Source organism: Canis lupus, chromosome 30 (assembly GCF_003254725.2).
Source record: "Canis lupus dingo isolate Sandy chromosome 30, ASM325472v2, whole genome shotgun sequence".
Taxonomy (NCBI): domain Eukaryota; kingdom Metazoa; phylum Chordata; class Mammalia; order Carnivora; family Canidae; genus Canis; species Canis lupus.
In genome coordinates, this window is record NC_064272.1 from 35,383,106 (window position 1) to 35,404,708 (window position 21,603).

General features: G+C 42.4%; 1 protein-coding gene and 1 long non-coding RNA gene across 4 annotated transcripts in view; one reads left to right on the forward strand and one right to left on the reverse strand.

The window, feature by feature from the left end:
* The window catches only part of THSD4 (thrombospondin type 1 domain containing 4), a 564,963-nt gene that overhangs the window by 350,503 nt on the left and 192,857 nt on the right, over positions 1-21,603 (forward strand). Inside the window, exon 1 of one of the 3 annotated variants that reach the window (XM_025472294.3) lies at positions 12,983-13,123. The exons of the other annotated variants lie outside the window; for them this stretch is intronic. Coding sequence (XP_025328079.1) covers positions 13,052-13,123 — 72 coding nt within the window. The 5' untranslated portion in view covers positions 12,983-13,051. Of the gene's footprint in view, positions 1-12,982; positions 13,124-21,603 lie in introns of those variants that run through there. 3 annotated transcript variants of the gene reach the window in all.
* LOC112675656 (uncharacterized) lies at positions 2,163-16,115 on the reverse strand. Its single transcript, XR_003145977.3, has 5 exons — positions 15,235-16,115; positions 12,868-13,112; positions 8,789-8,844; positions 6,240-6,398; positions 2,163-5,363 (listed from the first exon to the last, which is right to left on the reverse strand). It is a non-coding gene; the product is annotated as an uncharacterized LOC112675656 (long non-coding RNA).

The window sequence follows — 21,603 nt, forward strand, 5'->3', positions numbered from 1 at the left end:
TGTTTTCTAAATTATTAGAAATTCGGAAATGAGAAAACTAAAATTTTTCTAAAGCGTCCTATATACATCCGTGTTTTCTTAAACCAAATATACTGAAAATAGTTTTACTTTTCCCAGTCTTCAGCTTCATCAATCATAAAATGAGGGGATATGTAATCCACAGGATTTGAGGATTAAATGAGGATCATGTCTACCTCCCAGCCTAACGCCTGGCACAATAAATATTAAATAATACGCACACTAACTATTGAAACCGTGACCTCTTTCTTAATGATTTGGTTTATTGGATTTTGCTTTGGAATTACGCTTAGGAACGTGAATTTTCACACTCAGAGACTTGTAAAGTAGCCCCTTGGCCGCTTACCCCAACACCAGTTGGAACTACAGGGCAGTGCTCTGAGTTGTGCTATCTACTTTTACGGTTTCTACTGACTTCTTGCTGCGTTTTACTGACTACACCTACAAGTTGTCTTCAAAATCTTTTTTCTATGGGGAGGAGAAAATAAAACACCCCTTGTAGAAATTACTGCTCAAAAATGAATCAGCTCGGTCTGCAAGCTAGGGAATGCTCTGGCAGGGCAGGTTGCAAGCCATCAGAACGGCTCTTTCAGTGGCTCGGGGGCCCATTGGAGCCCATGCCAAGATCACTGCTGTTCTAGCACTCTGAGGCTGACAGAAGTCATGACTCCCAGCCACAGTACGGCCTTGCGGCTCTGCCTGCCAGCGCAGCTCCTGTGCTGGGAGGAGGGAGAGAGGAAAGAGAGGGAAAAGATAACGGGGGCTGGTGGGGGGGACCCGAAGGAGGAAGGGAGACCCAGGGTAAGAGGTAACCTGGGTGGCTCTTCACTGAGGTGGCCAGCCAGGTGCTTCATGTTCACATCAAAGCTGGAGGGGCCCAGCCTTGGGGGCACCTGTTCTGATTTTCATTCTCACCCACCCTGTGTCAGCCTATCCACTCCCCTACACCTCTGCCCATGACAGCTGTTTGCCACTCACTGAAGTTATTTCCCAGGGTATTGTGTGAACCTGGCATCAGGTTATTTGGTTTTGTAATTCTTGGTTTACCACTGATGATGAATTGTTGTTCCCATTCCATTTTCATACTGTATTTGTGTATCTTCATTTGTGAGCTTGACTGTTCACGGGCTTTCTTGTTTTTATTGTTATATTCACCATTTCTTCCAAAGGAAAGTAATTTTGGTTTTCTTACTGTATTTCTTTTTCTGCTGCTCATGGTAGAAAAAGGATAACCCAATTTTCTTAAGCATAACTAAAATTTTAAGAAACAGAATGTGATAAATCACCCTGTTTAACCCAAAATAGAATTATATTAAGGATGTCATATTATGGCCTACTTCTTTTTTAATTCTGGTTAACATATAGTGTATTATTAGTTTCAGGTGTAGAATTTAGTGATTCATCAGTTGCATATAACACTTCAGGCTCATTACATCACATGCCCTCCTTAATGCCCATCACCCAGTTACCCCATCCCTCACCCGCTTCCCCTCCAGCAACCCTGTTTGTTTCCTAGAGTTAAGAGTCTCTTATGATTGGTCTCCCTTTCTGTTTTCATCTTACTTCTATATTTCCTTCCCTTCCCTTCTGTTCATTTGCTTCTTAAATTCCACATATGAATGAAATCATATGGTATTTTTCTTTCCATCCACATCATTGCAAATGGAAGATTTCATTCTTTTACTTTTTTAAAAGATTTTATTTATTTATTCATGAGAGACACACAGAAAGAGGCAGAGACACAGGCAGAGGGAGAAGCAGGCTCCCTGCGAGGAGCCTGATGTGAGACTCCATCCCGGCACCCCCGGGATCACGACCTGAGCCAAAGGCAGACACTCAACTGCTGAGCCACCAAGGTGTCCCAAGATTTCTTTCTTTTGATGGCTGAGTAATGACCTAGTTTTTATTTTTTTATTTAAAAAAATTTTAAGATTTTATTTATTTATTTGAGAGAGAGAGAGGGTGGGAGAGAGCGAGATAGAGAGCATGAGGAGGAGCAAAGGGAGCAGGACAAGCAGACTCCACACTGAGCATGGAGCCTGGACATGGGCCTCAATCTCACAACTCTGAGATCATGAACTGAGCTAAAACCAAGAGTCAGACGCTTAACCAATTGAGCCACCCAGTACCCAGGCACCCTGGCCTACTTTTTAAAAAGCAACTTTATTAAGAAATAATTTCACATATACCATTCACCCATTAAAAGTGTACAATACCATATTTTTAGTATATTCAGAGTTAATGCAGCCATTGCCACAATCTAATTTTCAGAGATTTTTCATCCCTCTAAAGAGAAATCCTGTACCCATTCATAGGCCCTCCCCAAACCTCATCACGCTTCTCGGACCTAGGAAACTACCATTCTACTCTCTGTCTCTATAAATTTGCATCTCCAGGACATTTCATTTATGTGGATAATAAGTGGTCTTTAGTAAGTAGTCTTTTGTGACTTTCTTTCACTGAGCATAATATTTTCAAGGGCCATCATTTCTCTTCATTGCCAAATAATATTCCATTGTATGGGTGTACCACAATTTATTTACCCATGCATCATGTGATGGGCACTTCAGTTGTTTCCACTTTTTGGCTGTTACTAGTATTGCTGCTATGAACATCCATGTTCAAGTTCATGTGTAGGCCTATGTTTTTATTTTTCTTAGATCTATACATAGGATCAGAATCTCTGGGTCACGTGGTACTTAACATTAAACTTTATGTTGCAGGTGCCCAACCGTTGTCCACAGTGGCTGCCCCATTTTACATTACGACCAGTAGTGCTTGAGGATTCCAAGTTCTGCATATTCTCACCAATATCTTTTATTATCTGTATTTTTGATTAGTGGATATGAAACGGTTTTATTGTGGTTTCGATTTTCATTTCCCTAACGACTAATGATGTCGAGCATCTTTTCATGTGCTTATTGGTCATTTGTGTATCCTCTTTGGAGAAATGTGTATTCAAGTCCTTTGCCTATTTTTAACTGGATAATCTTTTTATTATTACTTTGTAAGAATTTTGTATATATTCTGGATACAAGTCCTTTAACAGACATGATTTGTGAATATTTTCTCCTATTTTGTGGGTTGTCTTTTCATTTTCTTGATGATATCACTAGCAGGATGGTAGTCTTCAATTTTGATGAAGTCCCATTTTTTTTCCCTTTGACGCTTGTGCTTTTGGTGTCATATCTAGGAAACCATCATGACCCAAGGTCATTAAATTACTCTGATGTTTTCTTCTAAGGATTTTATAGTTTTAGCTCCCACTTAGTTATCTGGGTCAGTAACCTAACACAAACTGATTTTCTTACAGCTCTGGAAGTCAAAAGTCTGAAATGGGTTTCACTAGGCTAAAATCAAAATGTCAATAAGGCTGCATTCCTTGTGGAGTCTGTAGGGAAGAATGCCTGCCTTCTTGTCTCTTCCATGTTCTAGAGCTGCCCACCTCTTTTGGCTCACAGCTCCCTTTCATCTTCCAAGCCAGCAATGGCACACTGAGTTCTTCTCATATCGAATCACTCCAACTTCCTCTTCTTTCTCACCCTTCCACATTTCAAGACCCTTGGGATTACACTGGACCCACCGAGTATCCTGATACTCTCCCTCTTTTAAAACCACCTAATTAGCCACCTTAATTCCCTCTGCTCTCTTAACTCCCCTTTGCCATGTAGCGTAATATATTCATCATTCTGCCTACCACAATCTGTGATCCATTTTGAATTAATTTTTGTGCCTGATGTTAGGTGAGGGTCCAACTTCATTATTTTGCATGTGGGTATCCAGTTATCCCAGCACCATTTGCTGAAAAGATTCTCCTTCCATTTTGTGGTATATTTCCTCTTAAAACAATATAATATTAAAATGTGTCCATATCCACTAATATATGACATGGTCATTTTAAATGATTGGATAAAATTTCACTTTTTGAATATACCATTGTGTATTTACAGTGCTTCCAGCCTTTCACTATTAAAATAATCTTTATCTGACATATGGGTTTTTTTTTAAATATATGATGGGCATAAACCCTTTTCCATTATATGTATTGTAAATTGTCATTGAAATTATTCACTTCTTTCCATCATCTTCCTATTCATCCGGCCCACAGCCTTACTCTTATACCTGGTCTCCCAGCTTCCAATCTTGCCCCTCTTCACTCATTTCTCCGTGACAGAGTGACCTTTCAAATTGCAAATCTAATCATGTATCTGCTGCCTCTTGTCCTTCAAATTGATTCTCAATAAGAAAAGGACAAAACTCTTTGTCACGGCCCCCTCTTGGCCTTCAGCCTAATCCTGTGGGGTGCCCCCACTTGCTTACTCTCTCCACCCACACGCACCTGCTTCTGCTCAGGTCCTCATGAAAGCCATTTGCTGCTATTGCAATTGGTTTTATTGTGAGTTTGCTTTGCATCAAAAAATGGAATAGGATTTTTTGAGACTTTTCCTACCTACTCCATTTTTTCCCACTTTTGCCTAATGAGGACAGGCCTCTAGCTCCCCACACATCTTTCCTCTTCAGCCCTTTTCTATGTTGCAATTTCAGATTTACATTTTGGATATCATTCATGTTGGCCTCCTGCACCTTCCAGTAAGGTCTATAAGGATAGGAATGAGGTACTAATATCTTAGCAAGTAAACAAGATCAATACATTTTCTACTGTGTCTTTGACTTTTAACTTCACTTACGCTATTTTTAATTTACAGGATCCTAAAAATGTGTATAAATCCTTTCCTTTATGATTTCTTCACTTGCCATAGCCATGCTTAAACGTCCTTCCTGGCTCTGAGCATATAGAAATGTTGGCCCATTTTCTTGCATTGATTTTTATACTTCTATTGTTTGCATTAAAATCCTGAATATACCTGCCATTTATTTTTGACATATGCTATAAACCAGGAAAACACCTTTATTTGCTTGCCAAATGGTTAGCAGTATTCTCAGCCTTTGTCATCCTTTCCCTGCTGACTTGAAACAACTTGTTGGCTGTGCATTAAATCCTTTCCATGTTTGGTTTTGGAAATAATCTTTGTTTCCTGCTCTGGAAGTATTTGCCACTGTTTTAACTATTACAGCTCTAGACTGTGTTTTAATATCTAATAGTTGCATTTGCTAAGGAAACATGTTTTTATAAAATAATATTTTTAAGTTATACAATTTGAATTAAGGGTTACTAGACAGAGAACTGCTGCTTGGAGCAGTCTCAAACTTTAGTGGCAATCTGTAGGGCTTTTTACAGCACAGATCCAGGCCCCTGCAGCTGCTACCAATTCGGTAAGTATTTGCACTTCTCATAAGTTCTTTGATGATAATGATCCCGGGACCTCGAGATTTGAGAACTTCTGCTGTGGAGTGAAGACATGAAATAAAAAATACGGTCAACATGAGAATGGTCCTGATGCCTTCTCTGAATTAACTCCCCAGTGTGCTCTCAGACTTCAGATGAGCCTGCCCTGGGGGCTTTTTGTGAGCACCTCGCTGACAGTCTCTGGCCCAGTTCCTGGCACTACTTCAAAGCCGATGCAGGGAACATAGCCCTCCTTTCAGCGACCCAGAGGGTGCTCAGCCTAAATGCACAGCTGCCCTGTTGGTGACAGGTGCCTATGCAGCCAGGCTTTGGCCCCTTGCAGGGAGAAACCAGAGAAAGGACAAGATGCGGTGCCTCCCTTTGCTGTAGGCTTTCATGACTTTCCTGATGTTCAAGGGCAGTGAGACCAGAAACTCCTCTTGGCTTTCCTCATTTCCCACTCCCTTGGCTAGTTAATGGCTCCTTGGTCCACACAAAGGGGAGAGTTCATTACTAACACCTGCTCCTGCTCCCAGACCCATAGGTAACTTCTTGACAGAGACTTTTCCCACCTATTCCACACAATGTAAGCATATTTATGGAAATAAAGATAGTTTTAACAGCTTCACCATATACCTCTGTGGAAAGTCTGTGGAGGGGCCTGCATCTCACTTCTTCCTCCATAAAAAGCCAGACATTTTTTTAAGGGAAATAAAATAGCCTTAGAGGTGCCATTTGCTATGGGTTTACTCTTTTGTTGTTGTTATTAAGACGGAAGCACATGATTATACTTTACCTGAAATGTGTGGCTTTAGGAAAACATTTGTTTCCTGCTTTTTTGATACTTAGGTGTCCTCCATTCACTTATATTCTCCCTATCTAGGTCACCCAAAAGTTAGGTTGGAAATTATCTGTGTTTCCTTGAGGGATATACCTTCTGAGAATTTCTCCTTTTCATTTCCCTCTCTGATGCGTTTCTAAGACGCACCATCGGAAGGCCTCCTGTCACAAGCTGAGGAGAGTTTCCCATTGGACCGTCCTTTGTATCCATTCCCTATTCAGCAGACTGAATAAGGCTGGCTGTGTGCAGCGTCTAGGGAACACAAAAAGACACATCTCCTGTCATCAAGGCCTTGCTCTGTTGAGGAAGGCAGATACATTAGATAACAATTATGTGCATTAGGACAAATATAGTGTTGAAGGTTATCAGAAGATGCTAGAGGACAAAGGCCAGGGGCGCTGCCCTCAGCTTGGCAGGGAGCCCAGCAAAGCAGAACTCCCAGAAAAGGTGACATTTGAGCAGATCATTGGGGGAGGGGGATTTGTGCATTTACTTATTTATATCATTATCTGTGATTATTACAGTTACTTCATTTTTATTTACTTTTGGAATAGGAGTTCATTCACATGTTTGACAATTCAGTAAGTGTGAAAAGGTTATAGAAATGCTATCCAAGAGAAGATACGATGTAGTTTAAAAATCTTCCTAGTAGCCACATTTTTAGAAGTAAAACAAGTAAAATTAATTTTAATACTGTATTTTAGCTAACCCAATATATATAAAATTGTCTTTTCATCATCTAATCAGGCAAAAACTAATGAGATAATTGACATTCTTCTTTTGCACCGAGTCTTTGAATGGGTACAAAGTATATTTTACGTATAACACATCACAATTGTTGTCAATTGTTGTCACACCGACATCTCGACATCTCGGTGGCTCAGTTGGTTAAGCAGCTGCCTTTGGCTCAAGTCATGATCTCAGGGTCCTGGCATCAAGCCCTGAGGCAGGCTCCCTGTCTGCTTCTCCCTCTCCCCCTGCCACTCCCCCAGCTTGTGCTCTTTCCCTCCCACTCTGTCTCTTAAATAAATAAGTAAATTCTTTATAAAAAATATAATACGTCACAATTTGGAACAGCCACATTTCAAGTGCTCGATAGTCACACGTGACTAAATGACTATATTGTAATCAGTTTCCCTCCCATTTCTGCCCTGAAGCTGCTGACTTCCCCTCCCTGGAAGCAGCTAATTTTTGCTAGTCCCTAGTGTGTTCTTCCACAGAGAATAGATATGTGTATGAGCAATTGTAAACATACATGTGCAAATAATAGGACAATAATCACATCATTGTGCATCCTACTTTTCTTGCTTAATAATTGATCATGGAGATGCTTCATATCATTACCTAGGAAGCAAACTCATTTTTTTTCTTTCTTTCTTTAGTTATTTTATTGCTACAGAGTAGCCAATCTTATGGACGTCGCAAATTACTCATTCAGTCTTTACTGATGAACATTTAAGTGGTTTCCAGTATTTGGAGCTTACAAACAATTTGAGCTGAGTTTTCAAGGAGACAAAGAGTGATGGAGCTAACCCAGTGAGGATGGGGAATGACATTCTAGAGAAAGGGGCAAGCATGAAGCACAAAGACCCAGGGCACAAGGCCACGTGGCAGTTAAGGAAAATTTCTCTTATGTCGAAATGTCTGGAGAGTGGAGTGTGTGTGAACAGAAGAGAGGGTATGGAGACTGGAAGGGCAGGAAGAGACCGAGTTGCAAGCAGTCTTGTAAGTGTCATATTAAGGAGCTTGGATTTCTTCCTTGAGCCATCAAAAGATTTTAAGAAGCAGGGAAGAATAAATAAATGATTGAATTAATAAATAATGTTGGGAGGAGGAACAAATCTTCCAAAATGATGAATTCTGATTAATAGATCTGTAGAAGGCATGAGGGAAACATAAAATCACCATGCAAAACATTACAATAATAATAGCTGCAGGTAAGAGCTACTGATGAATACTTTATTTTTTTTTTAAGATTTTGTTTATTTGAAAGCTAAAGAGCACCAAAGCCAGGGGGAGGGGCAGAGTAAGAAGGAGAAGCTCCCTGCTAAACAGGGAGCCCAATGCCAGGCTCCATCCCAGGACCCCGAGATCATGAGCTGAGCTGATGAGGCAGATGTTTAACCGACTGAGCCACCCAAGTGCCCCTACTGATGAATATTTAAATTGGTGGGCAAAACTTCAAGAAATGGGATATTTGCATAGCCTCACAGTTTATCTCTCCCAAAATATATATTAATTATTGTGATGGTTTTAACATCTGTCCAAATGTGCTTTGATACTGCCCTCTAGGAAGTAGAGTTTAATTCCACTGGACTTAGTGACTCACTTCTAATGAATAGGGTATAGAAAAGGAAAAATAATAACTTCACAGTGAGTAACCCTGGCAGACACTGGGGTGATGTTAACCCAGTGATCAAGGTTAACATCACCGTAATATCATGTTCATATAGGGGACCCCTGACAATACGATGAGAAGGGTACTTCATCTGTACAGTATTCTTCCCCCCCCAAACCCATAACTTCAGTCTAATCATGAGAAAACACCAAGTAAAACCAAACTGAGGGACATTCCACGAAATTCCTGACCAGCTCTTCAAAAGTATCAAGGTCATAAAGAACAAAGGGTGAAAAACTGTTACCTCCTAGACTAAGGAGACATGTTGACTCAATGCAGCATGGCATCCTGGATTGGGTCCTGCAACAGAAAAAGGACATTTGGGGGAAAACTGGGAAAATATGAGTAAAGCCCTTATGTTAGTTAATATTGGACCAGTGTTAGTGTCCTAGTCTGCATAAATGTACCATAGCTATCTAAGATGTTAACATTCATTAGGAGCCGGGTGAAGATAAACCATGACATTTTGGGCCTTCTTTGCAACTACTCTAATAATAAATATAAAATTATTTCAAAATAAAAAGTTTAAAAAAAATCAGAGGAGTGACCTGATTAGATTCACATTTCAGAAGAATGCCAGTGGTTGCAGGGAGGAAGAAGGCTGCAAGGGGAAAGACCAGAGTAACAGCTTACGAGGTTGTGTGACAGGGACACCTGGGGCTCAGTGGTTGAGTGTCTGCCTTTGGCTCAGGGCATGATCCCGGGTCCAGGGATGGAGCCCCACATCAGGCTCCCCACAGGGAGCCTGCTTCTCCCTCTGCCTGTGTCTCTGCCTCTCTCCCTGTGACTCTCATGAATAAATAATTAAAATCTTTTTTAAAAAGAAAAAGAACAGGGTCGTGCTACAAAAAGTCAAGAACAGATGATGGAGGCCTGGATGGGGAGCAGGGGCAACAGGAGTCTGAGGCCATGGGCAGGTTGGAGAAATCTCTAGATGAAAACTCATCAGACCAGGTGATGGCTTAGATAAGCAAGTGAGGAAGTAGGGGGGCTCAAGATAACACACAGTTTGCAACCTCTGGGAATTAGATGGGTAATGATGTCATTCACTGAGATGGAGATAACAGGAAGATCATGTGTCAAGGAAACAGTTTAGTCTTAGACTTGTTGAATTTGGAGTACATTTGAGAGATCAAGTATGCATTAGGCCACTGGATATATGGGCTGGCAGGTTGGGGAGGGGAGACCTGGCTGTAGACTGCTGTGGGAACCCATTGGCATGTAAAGAGCCATGGCCTCTCATTTAGGCCAGTGAGAGGGTGACGTGACCCAGGGAGAGGAGAGGGCATAGAGTACAACCATTTAGGGGATAGGCCCAGGAGGTAGCAAGGGGACTGGAGCATGTCCAGAGAAGTGGTGACAGCACAATGTAGTCATTAAGAGCTAGGTCCTAGAAGCAGGCTGCCAGGGCCAGAATATTGGCTCTGCCACCTACCTGTTGTGTGACATAGAACAAGCTATTTAATCTAATAAGGCTGTTGTCAGGATTATGTGACATACGGTATGTAAAGTTCCTAGAATAATGCTGGGCTCTTGGTGTTCAAAGAATGTTGGCTAATTGGAGGCAAAGGAAAGAGAGAGAGTGGTGGCCTGGAAGCGAAGGAAAGAGAGTGGTTCAAAAAGGAGCACATGTACTTCATACCGCTTAAGATGGCTATTAGCAAAAAAGTGGAAAATTATAAGCATTAGAAAGGATATAGAGAAATTGGAACTTTCATGCACTGCTGGTGGGAATGTAATATGACACACCCATTGTGGGAAACAGCTGGGTGTTCCTCAAAGAGGCAAACATAGAATTACCATATGATACAGCAATTCCCCTCCTTGGTATATGCCCCCAAAGAACGAAAGGCAGGGACTCACACAGGTCCTTGCACACCCATGTTCATAGCAGCATTATTCGCAAGAGCCAAAAAGTGGAACCACTCCATGTGTTCATCAAGAAATGAATGGATAAACAAAATGTAGTAAACACACACAATGGAATATTACTCAGCCTGGAAGAGGGGAAGTACTGACATGAATGAACCCTGAAAACATTATGCTAAGTGGAATGAGTCAGACAGTAAAGGACAGATATTGTACGATAAGGAACGTAGAGTAAGCAAATGCATAGAGATGGAAAGTCGCAGAGAGAGGACCAGTGGTTGGGGGCAGGGAGAAGCGGGTAGTTAATGCTTAATGAATGCAGACTTTCTGCTTGAGATGATGGAAAAGATCTGGAAATGAGTGGTGGTGATGGTTGTATAACTCTGGATGTACTTAATGTCACTTAAAAATTTTGAAGGTGGTAAAATTTTATGATGTGCGTATTTTACCATAATATTAAAAAATCGAGGATGTGGTTAATGCTGCCGAGAAGTCAAACAAGATAAGCCCCTCGAGTTGGCCTCTGCATTTTATGACATAGGGGTCATCAGAGACATTTCAGAGCCCTTATAGGAGAGCAGAGGTCAAAAGTCAGATTGCAGTGGGTTGAAGGACGATTGGGAAGTTGTCTATACCAGGGGCTGGCAAACCACAGCCCGATCTGGCCTGCTGCCTATTTCTGTAAATAAAGGTCTTTTGAAACACAGACCCACTTTAGGGTATGTTTTGCCTCTGGTGGCTTGTGTGCAACAACAGCAGGGTTGAATAGTTGCCGCAGAAACCATTGGGTCTGCAAGACCAAAGATATTTACTTTCTGACCCTTTACAGAGAAAGTTTCCAAACTCTGGACCGGACAAGACCTCCTGGTATTTTGAGAACTTCGGCTTTCTTAGACAATGCCTGCATTTCTGGAGAGATGACAGGGTCCCTTTGGCCAGCTAGCGGGGTAGACCCAAGGCTAAACAGTAATAATAATAATAATGAACAAGGAGGAGGTAGTAGCGGAGGAGGGGGAAGAGAAGAAACTGTCCTTCCTTTCTCTAACTGGAGATACTATCTCCAACTTGCTGTCTCTTCTAGCCTTGGAAAAAAGGATTTTAAGTCCCTTCACCCAACCCCACCCCCCAAAACACCCCACTAGTTAATTGTCACGTGACTGGTGATAATAAACATTCTGAGATGGTTACAAACTACAGTTGCTTTAAGGCTTCCTAATTAATTCAAGAAGAATGCCCACAACCTGAGGCTTTTCAAGTGTTTATTAATTTCCTCTCTGGAACTGAGTGTCGATTTTTATTTCAAATCAGAGAGAAAGCTGACTTCCTGTGTGTCAGGAACTATGCCAAGTTTTGTGCCGTGGTGACTTCCTTGACGGTCATCCAGACCATCAGATGGCCTTTCCCCATTTCACAGGTGGGGCAGCTGGGGCTCACTGGAGTTAAGTACCCTCCCCCAGACCCACAGAGAGTTAGTGGTAGACCTGGGGTTGGACGTCCCCCTGGTTCCAGGGCCCAGGCCATTCCACTGCATCATGCAGGCCTCCTCTCCTTGGCCTCAGAATGCTTTCCTGAGCCCATCCTAAGCAGAATCTAATACTTGGTGGGTTCTCCATCCATTGTATACAGTGAGCCCCGCTACTTCATATAAGAAGGGCCACTTAGGGTACATCTCAAACAGACTGTAGGCTCTTGCAAGACCCACTCCCCAGCCTGCTCTTGTGCTCCCTATGTGCCTAAGCCCCACGTTGATGATCAACTGATTCTACCCAGAGGTATTTCTTGAAAACCACCCTGCTTTTCAGTGCACTGTGCCAGTGCCCTCTAAGACCTGGGCTTCACTTGCTCCCACCTTATCATCTATTTATACATCATCTGCAGGAATTCCTCGAGCTCCTGATCAGGCCCAGTGACCCAGGGAGGCAGTGGGAGGGGGACAGAGTGGCTCCTTCAGTTCCCATCCACTCATGCCTGTATGGTCAGTGCATAAACACAGCACCCTTGTGACTTCTTTCCCCTTTGAGGCTGTGCTCCATAACACAGCCTCTGACTGCCTAGATTCCTACAGCCTTCAAGTCAGAACTCAAACGGGAACACAGAAGGCGGTATCTGACCCTCGACTGTCCCAGCGAGAAGACCATGGGTTGGCACCATACCCAGGCAGGCAGCTTGTCAGCAGCGGATCCTGGCCTGGGAAGGCCCCAGGTCTCCCAGCTCCCAGCCCCGAGCTCACCCTGCTGCGCTTCACTGCCTCCTGATGAAGCAGGGGTCTTCCCCTGCCTGCGGAGCGCTTTCCTTGGAGCCCTTTTCATGAATGAGACCAGATGCAGAACTCCACATTGATCATTTCTGTCCCTCCCCTTTCTGCTCTCTGTTGAAGGCAGCCCCCCAGCTCCCAGCTGGCTCCTGTCCCCTCCCCCAGCCGGGAGAAGTTATTACATGAAGAGATCAGCTTACCAGTTTTCTCCAGAGCAGAGGCTGAGCTCGGAGCTCCGGGTAGTACAGTGAGGGAGAGCAGAGGCAGCCAGCGCGGTGCCTAGCGGAACTCCGGGGCTGGAAGCCCGAGACACAAGTGCATCTGCTAGCTGTTAGCACTTGGCAGCGGCGTCCTCCTCTAGGGTAGTTCTAACTTGGGGTAATAATGTTTGTCAGCTACCTGATATTAGCATTGCTCCACGTTCAAACAGCAGTGTTAGCAAGACCTGGGGGAGAGGTAAGCCAAATAAAATATCTTGTCAGAAGTTGTATTTTTGTCAGCACTCTATTTCCTTCTCTATCTACCAGGAGGGATCAGGGACCGGGTTTTTATGGTGTGCAAAGAGGAATGCTTTATGTTGCGTTTTTAGGCTTGCTTTGCCTTTTCTTACAGAAAGACTTCTTTTCTTCCTGAAGAATCCCGTATTTTCTAAACTTTCAGTCTGGGGTTGTCTGTACAGTCGCCACCCTGGGGAGTGGGCATGGCCTTGGTGACAGATGCTGGAGCGTGCACGTTTCTCCTTCGGCCGTCGCAGGGGGAAAAAAAATGTGCATGTCAGATTCCGATAGGGACTGTTACCTTTTGAGAATTTTTCTTCAGGGTTGCAGAAGGGATATGCGTGCTAGAGGAAATGGCTTTTCTTTACCGCTTTTGCATCACAGTTTCCTCCCTTTCGCTTTGATGTGCTTGGAAAAAAATCTGTGTTTAACTTTGTATCATAGGTTTGGGGAGGGCTAGTGATACATGGCAGGGTGAGGAACATGCCCAGATCTATTAAGGCAGGGAGGCATGTTTAAGGCCTGCCAGGATGATTTATTCTTATGAGTTTAGCTCCTATGTTTGCTGGATACGTTTTTGAACATCATAGATGCACTGGGAGCCAGCCCTTGATGCAGGCAAAGAGATTGGAAAGGGTGGGGATACCCCGTGGCCTGGAGAGGTAAGCACTTAGGTGTATCCACCCTCACCTGCACAGGCTGCAACAAATTTGCCTTATCCGCTCCTTTTACTCGTTATTCTGATGAAAGATCTCCAAAGACTGATGCCAGAGTAATGAATGAAAAGGACAGTCTCTTTCCAGGAATCCATCTTCCTCTTTTCAAGCCAACTGAAAAGTCTATCTCCTCAAGAGGCCAGGGGCCACATCACGGCTTTGCCTTTTGTTAGCATTGTCAGGACGGAGCCAGCTCTGAGAGCTTAATGTAATGACTTTCCCTGCCCCGCAAGTGGAAGCAAGAGCGCTCCCAAAGCCGGGCTGCAGGGCTCGATGTGGGTTCAACCCAGGCATGTGGCTCAGAGGCGCGCAGCAACGGGTCATTTGTTTCAGGCTCTTAGCGCATTAGTTACCCGTGTCCCCCGCTCTGCAGATATTCTCCGGGCCTGTGGAGGGGGCCGGGGGGGGGGGGTCGGGGGCTTGAATGGGAACTGGAGGAACTGAATGGGTTTGTGATGCTGGAAGGCTGAAAGCAGACCATTGCCCTCTAGTTGTAGCCGGGGTTCGCAACTTGCCTGTTGATTTTTTACTGTGTGGAGTAATGACAAATGGGCCAGCCTAACTCAGCCTGGAGCACTTAAGCATGTGAGAGGAGAGCTCATATGGAAAATATTTCTATCACCGCTGCGTGCGCATATGGGATGGGGAGACCCCCGTGCAGAGCAAATTGCAGCGCTCCAGCAGCCCCTCAGTGGCGTGCCAATTACTCTTATTAACAGCAAGGCTAAGGGCAGGCTTCAGTTACCTGCGCACAGCTGGCTCCCGGGGAAGGCCACTCTGGAATGCGTGTGCCTCAAGCCTGGTGTCACATGCAGAGAGGCGAGTGGCCCTGTTTCTCTTTACAATCAGCAAAGCGGATGAAAAATGAAAGGCAACTACACCGGCTCACCAGGTCTTGATGCGGTTCAGCCAGCACTCGGCTCTCAGGAGAGGAAGGCACCACTCCTGTCCTCTGGGTTCAAGTGTGAGTGCTAAGTAGCCAGAAAACGCCAGCAGAGGGGACGAGATGCCCGCTCTCCTGCTCCTTTGTTCTGCTCTGCTACCCTAAGTACAGACCCTCGTGTGCCTTACCCTCTTTTCTTGCTTTCCTGCGTCTGAGTGTGCGAGTGTGTGCACATGTGCGTGCACACGTCACCGCAGAGCCTTGGCCCCACGACGACTGCACTCCTAGGAAATTGTACAATTAGGATTCCTTTCCCCTGGCTGGAAATGAAATGATGAGGAAGGAACGTGAGTGTGCTAGTGGCTCCCCCTCCCTCCTTAAAAAGAATGTAGTTTATATAGAGCTTTGAAGAATGTGGCATTTATTTACAAGAGCCTCTTTTTTTATAGCCCTGTTACTTGCAAAACTCACCCATAAACATGTGGCGTCGTCCCCAAGTCACCAAGATTTTCTTTTTCGCTGCCAGCCGGTTTCCTTGCAGGTTTTAATTATCTTCCCTTTGGATGTTCATAAAAACACACGGGAAAGAGGGGGGGAAGAGAGCGTTGTGCACCTCGCGTCGCTTAGCTAGCTGGCTGTGGCTCAGCAGGGGGCTGGAAGCCATGCAGCAAACTCTGTGGAAGCTCAGAGTCGGGTTTTCGAGGGTGTGAAGTCCTTCCAGATAAGCAGGGGCCGGCAGGTGGTGGGAGGAGGGGGTGTTATTCCAAGCACGCCTTATTTGGCGCCCTAGGCACCTGTAACTGTGAACCAAGGACAAACAGCTTGGGATGGCGTTGGTGCATGGGTTGGAGAGCAAACAAGTTGGCGTGGTGTCGGTGTACGGGTTTGAGAGCAAACATAGAGAAGGACTGTTCCTTCCTTGATTTTCCGGTTGCAGGAGCATTAGGTTCTCATGACCTCGTAAGAACATTGAGGTCACCAGAAAGCCTTTGGCCTTGTCAAAATTAGGAGAGCAGTGGTGTTCACTTGTGGAGATTGCATGCACCCCCTGAAGAATGTAAAGGACTGTAAAGTCAGGCTGGACTTCTGGTGCCTTCGCCAGTGCGTGAAACACGTCAGGATCCAGCTCCCCTGCAGTATGCAGCCCAATGGTCTGTGGGAGTGTAAGTGTGCACTTTCCTTCCCTGAATTTGGACTTACCTCCTAGGAGAAGACCGATGGGATACTGTTATGGGGGGTGGGGGGAGAGGCAGCTTAGAAACTGAAACAGTTCTAGAAGTGGATCAAAAAGATGTTTATCTTAATCTTGAAGCAATTTGGCAAAAACCTATCAAACTTAAATTAAAATTAAAAATAAATATGATGGGCACAGGGTGTCTTTTGGTGGTGATGATGGTCACACAATCTTGTGACTGTACTAAAAAGCACTGAATCATACCTTTTTTTAAAAACACAGTTTATGGTATGTGAGTAATATCTCAATTTTTGTTGCAACAATCACTCGGTGTTGTATGGAAGTGTGGAATCACTGTATTGTACACCTGAAACTAATATTGCACTGTGTGTTGTGACTGGAATTTAAATGAAAACTTTAAAAAATCAATTTTTACGTCAAAAATACATAATAAATGGCTCTTCGACCCAACTTTTCCATTTCTGATACTTTATTCATGTACATCTATTCCCAATGTGCGAAGTGCCCTCTGAACTATTTTTCAGATTTAGATGTTGCAAAAACCTAAGTGTCCCTCGATGAGGGACACTAAGCAGGTGTTCAAAATGAATGATGTAGTTCTGCATGTGCTGATAGGAAATGACCACCAGGGTATGTTGTTAGGTAAGAGCAAGTTGCAGAACAACACGTACAAAATGCTACTCCCTGTGTAAAAGGCGTGAACGTACTTGTCCATCCTCTCTGGAAGGATATATGGGAAAGGGTAGGGAAGGGGGTGGCAGGGAGTGGAGGGCAGTTGAGAGACTTCCATTGCACCATACACCTGTGTACCTTTCAAATTGTGTACAGTAAGTCTCAGCTGGTGAAAAATAAAAAATAATAATAATAAAATACACAATCTAATAAAAAAATCTCTTAGTAGTGCATATAATCTGTGATGTAATGGAGAACACCCCCAGCGAAGCTCCTAGTGCACGTTGAGGTGAAGTGATTCCTTTATCAACTTGTGTGCACTTCACTAGAGTGCTGTGTGGCAAAGAGATTCCTTAAAGGCTAGGATGATGTTCTTCAGTTGGTTCATTCATTCATTTAACACCTACTTACAACCCCTGTGTTTTTTTTTATTTTAAAAAAAACGAGGATAATAATAGTAGCTACTTTAAGAGGTGGTCAGAAGGATCAAATGTGATAGTATGTGTAGAGCTCCTAGCTCGGTGTGTCGGGCACATACTAAACAGCGCTTACTGGCTCCTACCATGGTTACTATTGCAGATGCTGCCAAGGTGTGCCACCTAGGTGCTCGGGAAAGGAAGGTGAAAAGAGAAGGTCTTGCCTCTGATGCGTTTACAATTTAAAAAGGGCACGGGGTGCAAACAGTTCATGATCGTACAGTAAGAAATTTTCTCTAATTGCAAGAGCAGAGGCAGAGGGGCAAAGAAGCAATGAAATCTGCGTAACAAAGTGAAGAGAAACTCCACGAACAGTGTCATATTTGAACTGAGACTTGAAGGGTTGTGTATCAGGGGTCTTCAAGATAATCCCTGGGTTCAGTGATTCATAGTGATTCAGCTGAGAACCCAGCATATAGTTGCACCCACAGCCGTGATTTATTATAGCAAGAGGATACAGAGCAAGGTGCATGGGGGAAGTCTGGGGGAAAGCAGGTGCAACATTCCAAGGGTCCTCTCCGTGGAGTCATGCAGGGCACACTTGATTCCCCTAGGGATGAGTTGTGACAACACGTGTGAAATGTTGTCAACCAGGGACGCTTGTTAGAGACTCAGCACCTACTGTTTTTATTGGGGGCTGGCCACCTGGGCACCCTCTGCCTGCCGTGGACCAGCTCTACAGATTCCCAGAAGGTGAGCAGGGTGTTCAGCATAAACCTATTGTTAGTACGGTGAAGGCCCAGTGAGCCACGTTACCAGTTCTGAGGCTGGTGGGAAACCTCCCCAAATCCATTCCCAGACACCAGTCAATGGCCAACCTCGTTAGCAGGTCTTTTTAAAGGAGAGCACTCAGGTCTGCTGTGTTAACTCTTTTCTTCACAGATGGGTAGGCATTTTAAGTGGAAAAAGAGGGAGGGAGGACATTCCAGACAGAGGGAACACATCTATAGAGCCCCAGAAATAAGAAAGAACATGACATATTCTGGAAACAATGCTTGGTGCAGATTACAGAAGCATACGTTGTGAGGGGATGTGGCAGGAGAGGTTTTGTCCCTAGATCCGTAGGGTTGGAATTTTCCTCTGTGCTTTTGAAAGTTCCAGAAATTACATATCTACAGTCTTAAGGTTAATTTTATCTTTTATGACATGCCACTTAGGTTACTGTTGTGGGACATTTTCATCGTCATATGTCATTGAAATTGTTTTTTAAGGATTAAGATAAATTAAATAATGAACGTGGAGTTGCTTTGTAAGCAGTGGCAGCCTTAAGCCAGCCATGATTTTAGTCTTTGGGGTGTTATTTGTGGCAAATAGAAATGAAGGATCAGTGTAATGCCCTTCATGACTGATTCTTTGTGCATAATTCTCAGTGGCTCAAACTTTCTTCTGCTTTCCGATATCTAAAATGAAAAACCAACTATGTGGAACTAATTCGATAATGCGAGACCTGAGTTTGAGCCTCGGGTCTACTATGTCCATGAATTGTTTTTCTTCTAAATTAGGAAAGCCATTGTTACAGAAACAAATTCAAGAGATGCAAAGAATAAAAAGTGAAAGGTTCCTCTTTACCCTCACTTGCTTCCCAATCCTTCCTCCCAGTACCACCCCCAGCCCCCCGCATTGTTAACAACTTGGCATTTGTTTTTCTGGAACCATTCCTACACATTTATGAGCACAATGGTGTGTGCATATGTGCATGCATGTATATGCCTACAACCGGCAAATAATGACAATTCTGCTTCTTTTCTGATACCTGGTACTTCTTGTTTTTACTTCTTGCCTTCCTCAATTGCTAAGACTTCCAGTGCACAGTGTTAAATCAGAGCAATGAAAGTGAACATTCTCATCCTCCAGACTTAAATGGGAAAGCTTCTAATATGTCATCACTAAGTGTGATGCCCGCCAGATGTTTTAGGTACATCAATTTTATCTACAATTTCTGAGTTTTTATCGGAATGTTGTTCAGTTTGATCACTCAGTGGTTGCCTTCCCAAAGTGCTGATGTGGTATTCTCCTTTAATCTACCTAAAAAGCAAACTCCGTTAGTACATTTCTTAATGTTGGGCTCTCTTTGCATTCTTGGAACTATCTTATTCATGGTGATTTATTTGTTAAATTCACTATCAGATTTGATTAATGAATATTTTATTTTGAATTTTGGGTTTTTGTAAATGAGTACTCTTTGTTCATGGCCCCTCTTTTACTGTGCTAGAAGAGGGGTCTTGCTAATTTTATAAAATAAATTCAAAGGCTTCTCATCTTTTTGTGTGTTTTGAAACAGTTTAAATAATGGAAGAATTAGCCCTTTCTTGAAGGTCTGTTGAACTCAGTCATGAAGCCAGCCTCTTTGTGAAGAGGTGGTTTTTGAGTACCTGTTTTACTTTCTCTTCTATGTCTAAAAGAAAAGTTTAATATTTAACATATATAGGAAAATATATGTAATATATAAGCAAGTTATGAAACAAAGTAATAAGGAAAGCACCTGTGAGCCTACCACCCAGCTAAAGAAATAAAACATGCCCAATACTGTATGCTAGTGCACAAGTTTGTCCTCTTTTCTCTCCCAGAGAGATGGTTGTCATTTCCTTGCCTTTTTTAAAAAATAATTTTATCACATATATATGTATCTCTAAAGAATATATTGTTTGATTTTATTTGGTTTTGATTTGTATAAACATAGTATCTTGTTTTCCTTTATCTAACTTGATTGTTTATTCAACACAAGGATGCATATGGCATTCATTCATTTTTACTGCTATGTAGCATTCTCTGTGATAAACTGTCTTTTCTCCTGTTGATAGATATTTGGGTTCTTCATAGGTTGGCTTGTTTTCTCTTATAAACGATGCTGCTGTGAGCCATTTGGAACATGTCTATTCCCATGTATGTGCAAAGATTCCTTTAGGGTGTATACCTAGGGTTTGAATTAGTGGGTCACAGAGTATGTATTTATTTAATTCCACAGGATAATGTGATTTCTAAAGTGCTTATCTCAGATTTCACTTCCACTAGCCCTGATAAAGTGTTCTCAATTACCTATCTCCTTGTCAATAGTTAGCATCATCACAGATTAGTTTTTGTTGATACATTTGATATAACATATTATTAATACGTGTTGGTTGACATCTCTCTGATTAGCAACCATTGCTGTCGTGTGATATTTATAAGTATGCAAACTATTCATGTTTCTTCTCCCCTGGGATGCCTGTTCATGTCTAGTTCCTGATTTTGGATGTGGTTCATCACTTTTTCACTACTGATTTAGTTCCATAATATAAATTTTGAATATGAACCCTTTGTTATTCCATGTATTATTTTCCGTTTTGTGCCTTGAATTTAAAATTTTGAAGTATCTATTGATAAACAGAAATCCTCAGTTTCAGTGTGTTTGAATTTAACAGTTACTTTATGTTAACATTTCCTATGTCTTACTTAAGAAATTACTGATCCCAAGCTTAAAGAGATATTATTCTATATTCATTTATAAAATTATTGAAGTCTGCTTTTCACGTTTATGTCTCTGATACACTTAGCACTGATTTTTTTTGCATGAATAATGTGTGGATAATGTGAATAATGGACCTAATTTCATTTTTTCCCTATACTGGTAGTCAATTGTTGCGAGACCATTTATTGAAATCTCTCTACTTAGTCTCATTCAGTATATTTATTGTTAGATGTTTTTTAGATATTTGCTCTTCTTTGTGAAATTTGGACTTTACCTTATCAGTTTCCCTTGAAAAATCCTTTAGGAGTTTTTATCAGAATTGTATTGAATCTATAGATTAGTGTGAGAGTGCTAATATTCCAATATTGAGCCTTTCAATCCATGAATATACTATAAGATTTATGTTTATTTAGATTTCCTTTGAAGCTTTCAGTGAAATTTTACACTTTTCTCTATAAAGGTCTTTCACATATTTAATATTAGAAATATTCCTAGCTATCTTGTTATCATTTGCTACTATAAATTGTTTATTTTTTAATTAAATTTTATTTTATTTAAACTCAATTAACATATAGTGTATTATTAGTTTCAGAGGTAGAGTTCAGTGATTCAACAGTTGTTTAGAACATCCAGTGCTCATTATATCACATGCCCATCACCCAGTTACCTCATCCCCCCCCCTCCCCCCTCCCCTCTAGCAACCCTCAGTTTGTTTCCTATGATTAAGAGTCTCTTATGGTTTGTTTTCCTCTCTTATTTCATCTTATTTTATTTTTCCTTCCCTTCCCCTATGATCCTCTGCTTTGTTTCCTAAATTACTCATATGAGTGAAACTATAATTGTCTTTCTCTGATTGACTTATTTCACTTAGCATAATACCCTCTAATTCCATCCACATCATTGCAAATGGTAAGATTTCATTTTTGACTGGTGAGAAATATTCCATGTGTACATATACCACATCTTCTTTATCTATTCATCTTTCAATGGATATCTGAGCTCTTTCCATGGTTTAGCTACTGTGTACACTGTACACTGTGTACACTATA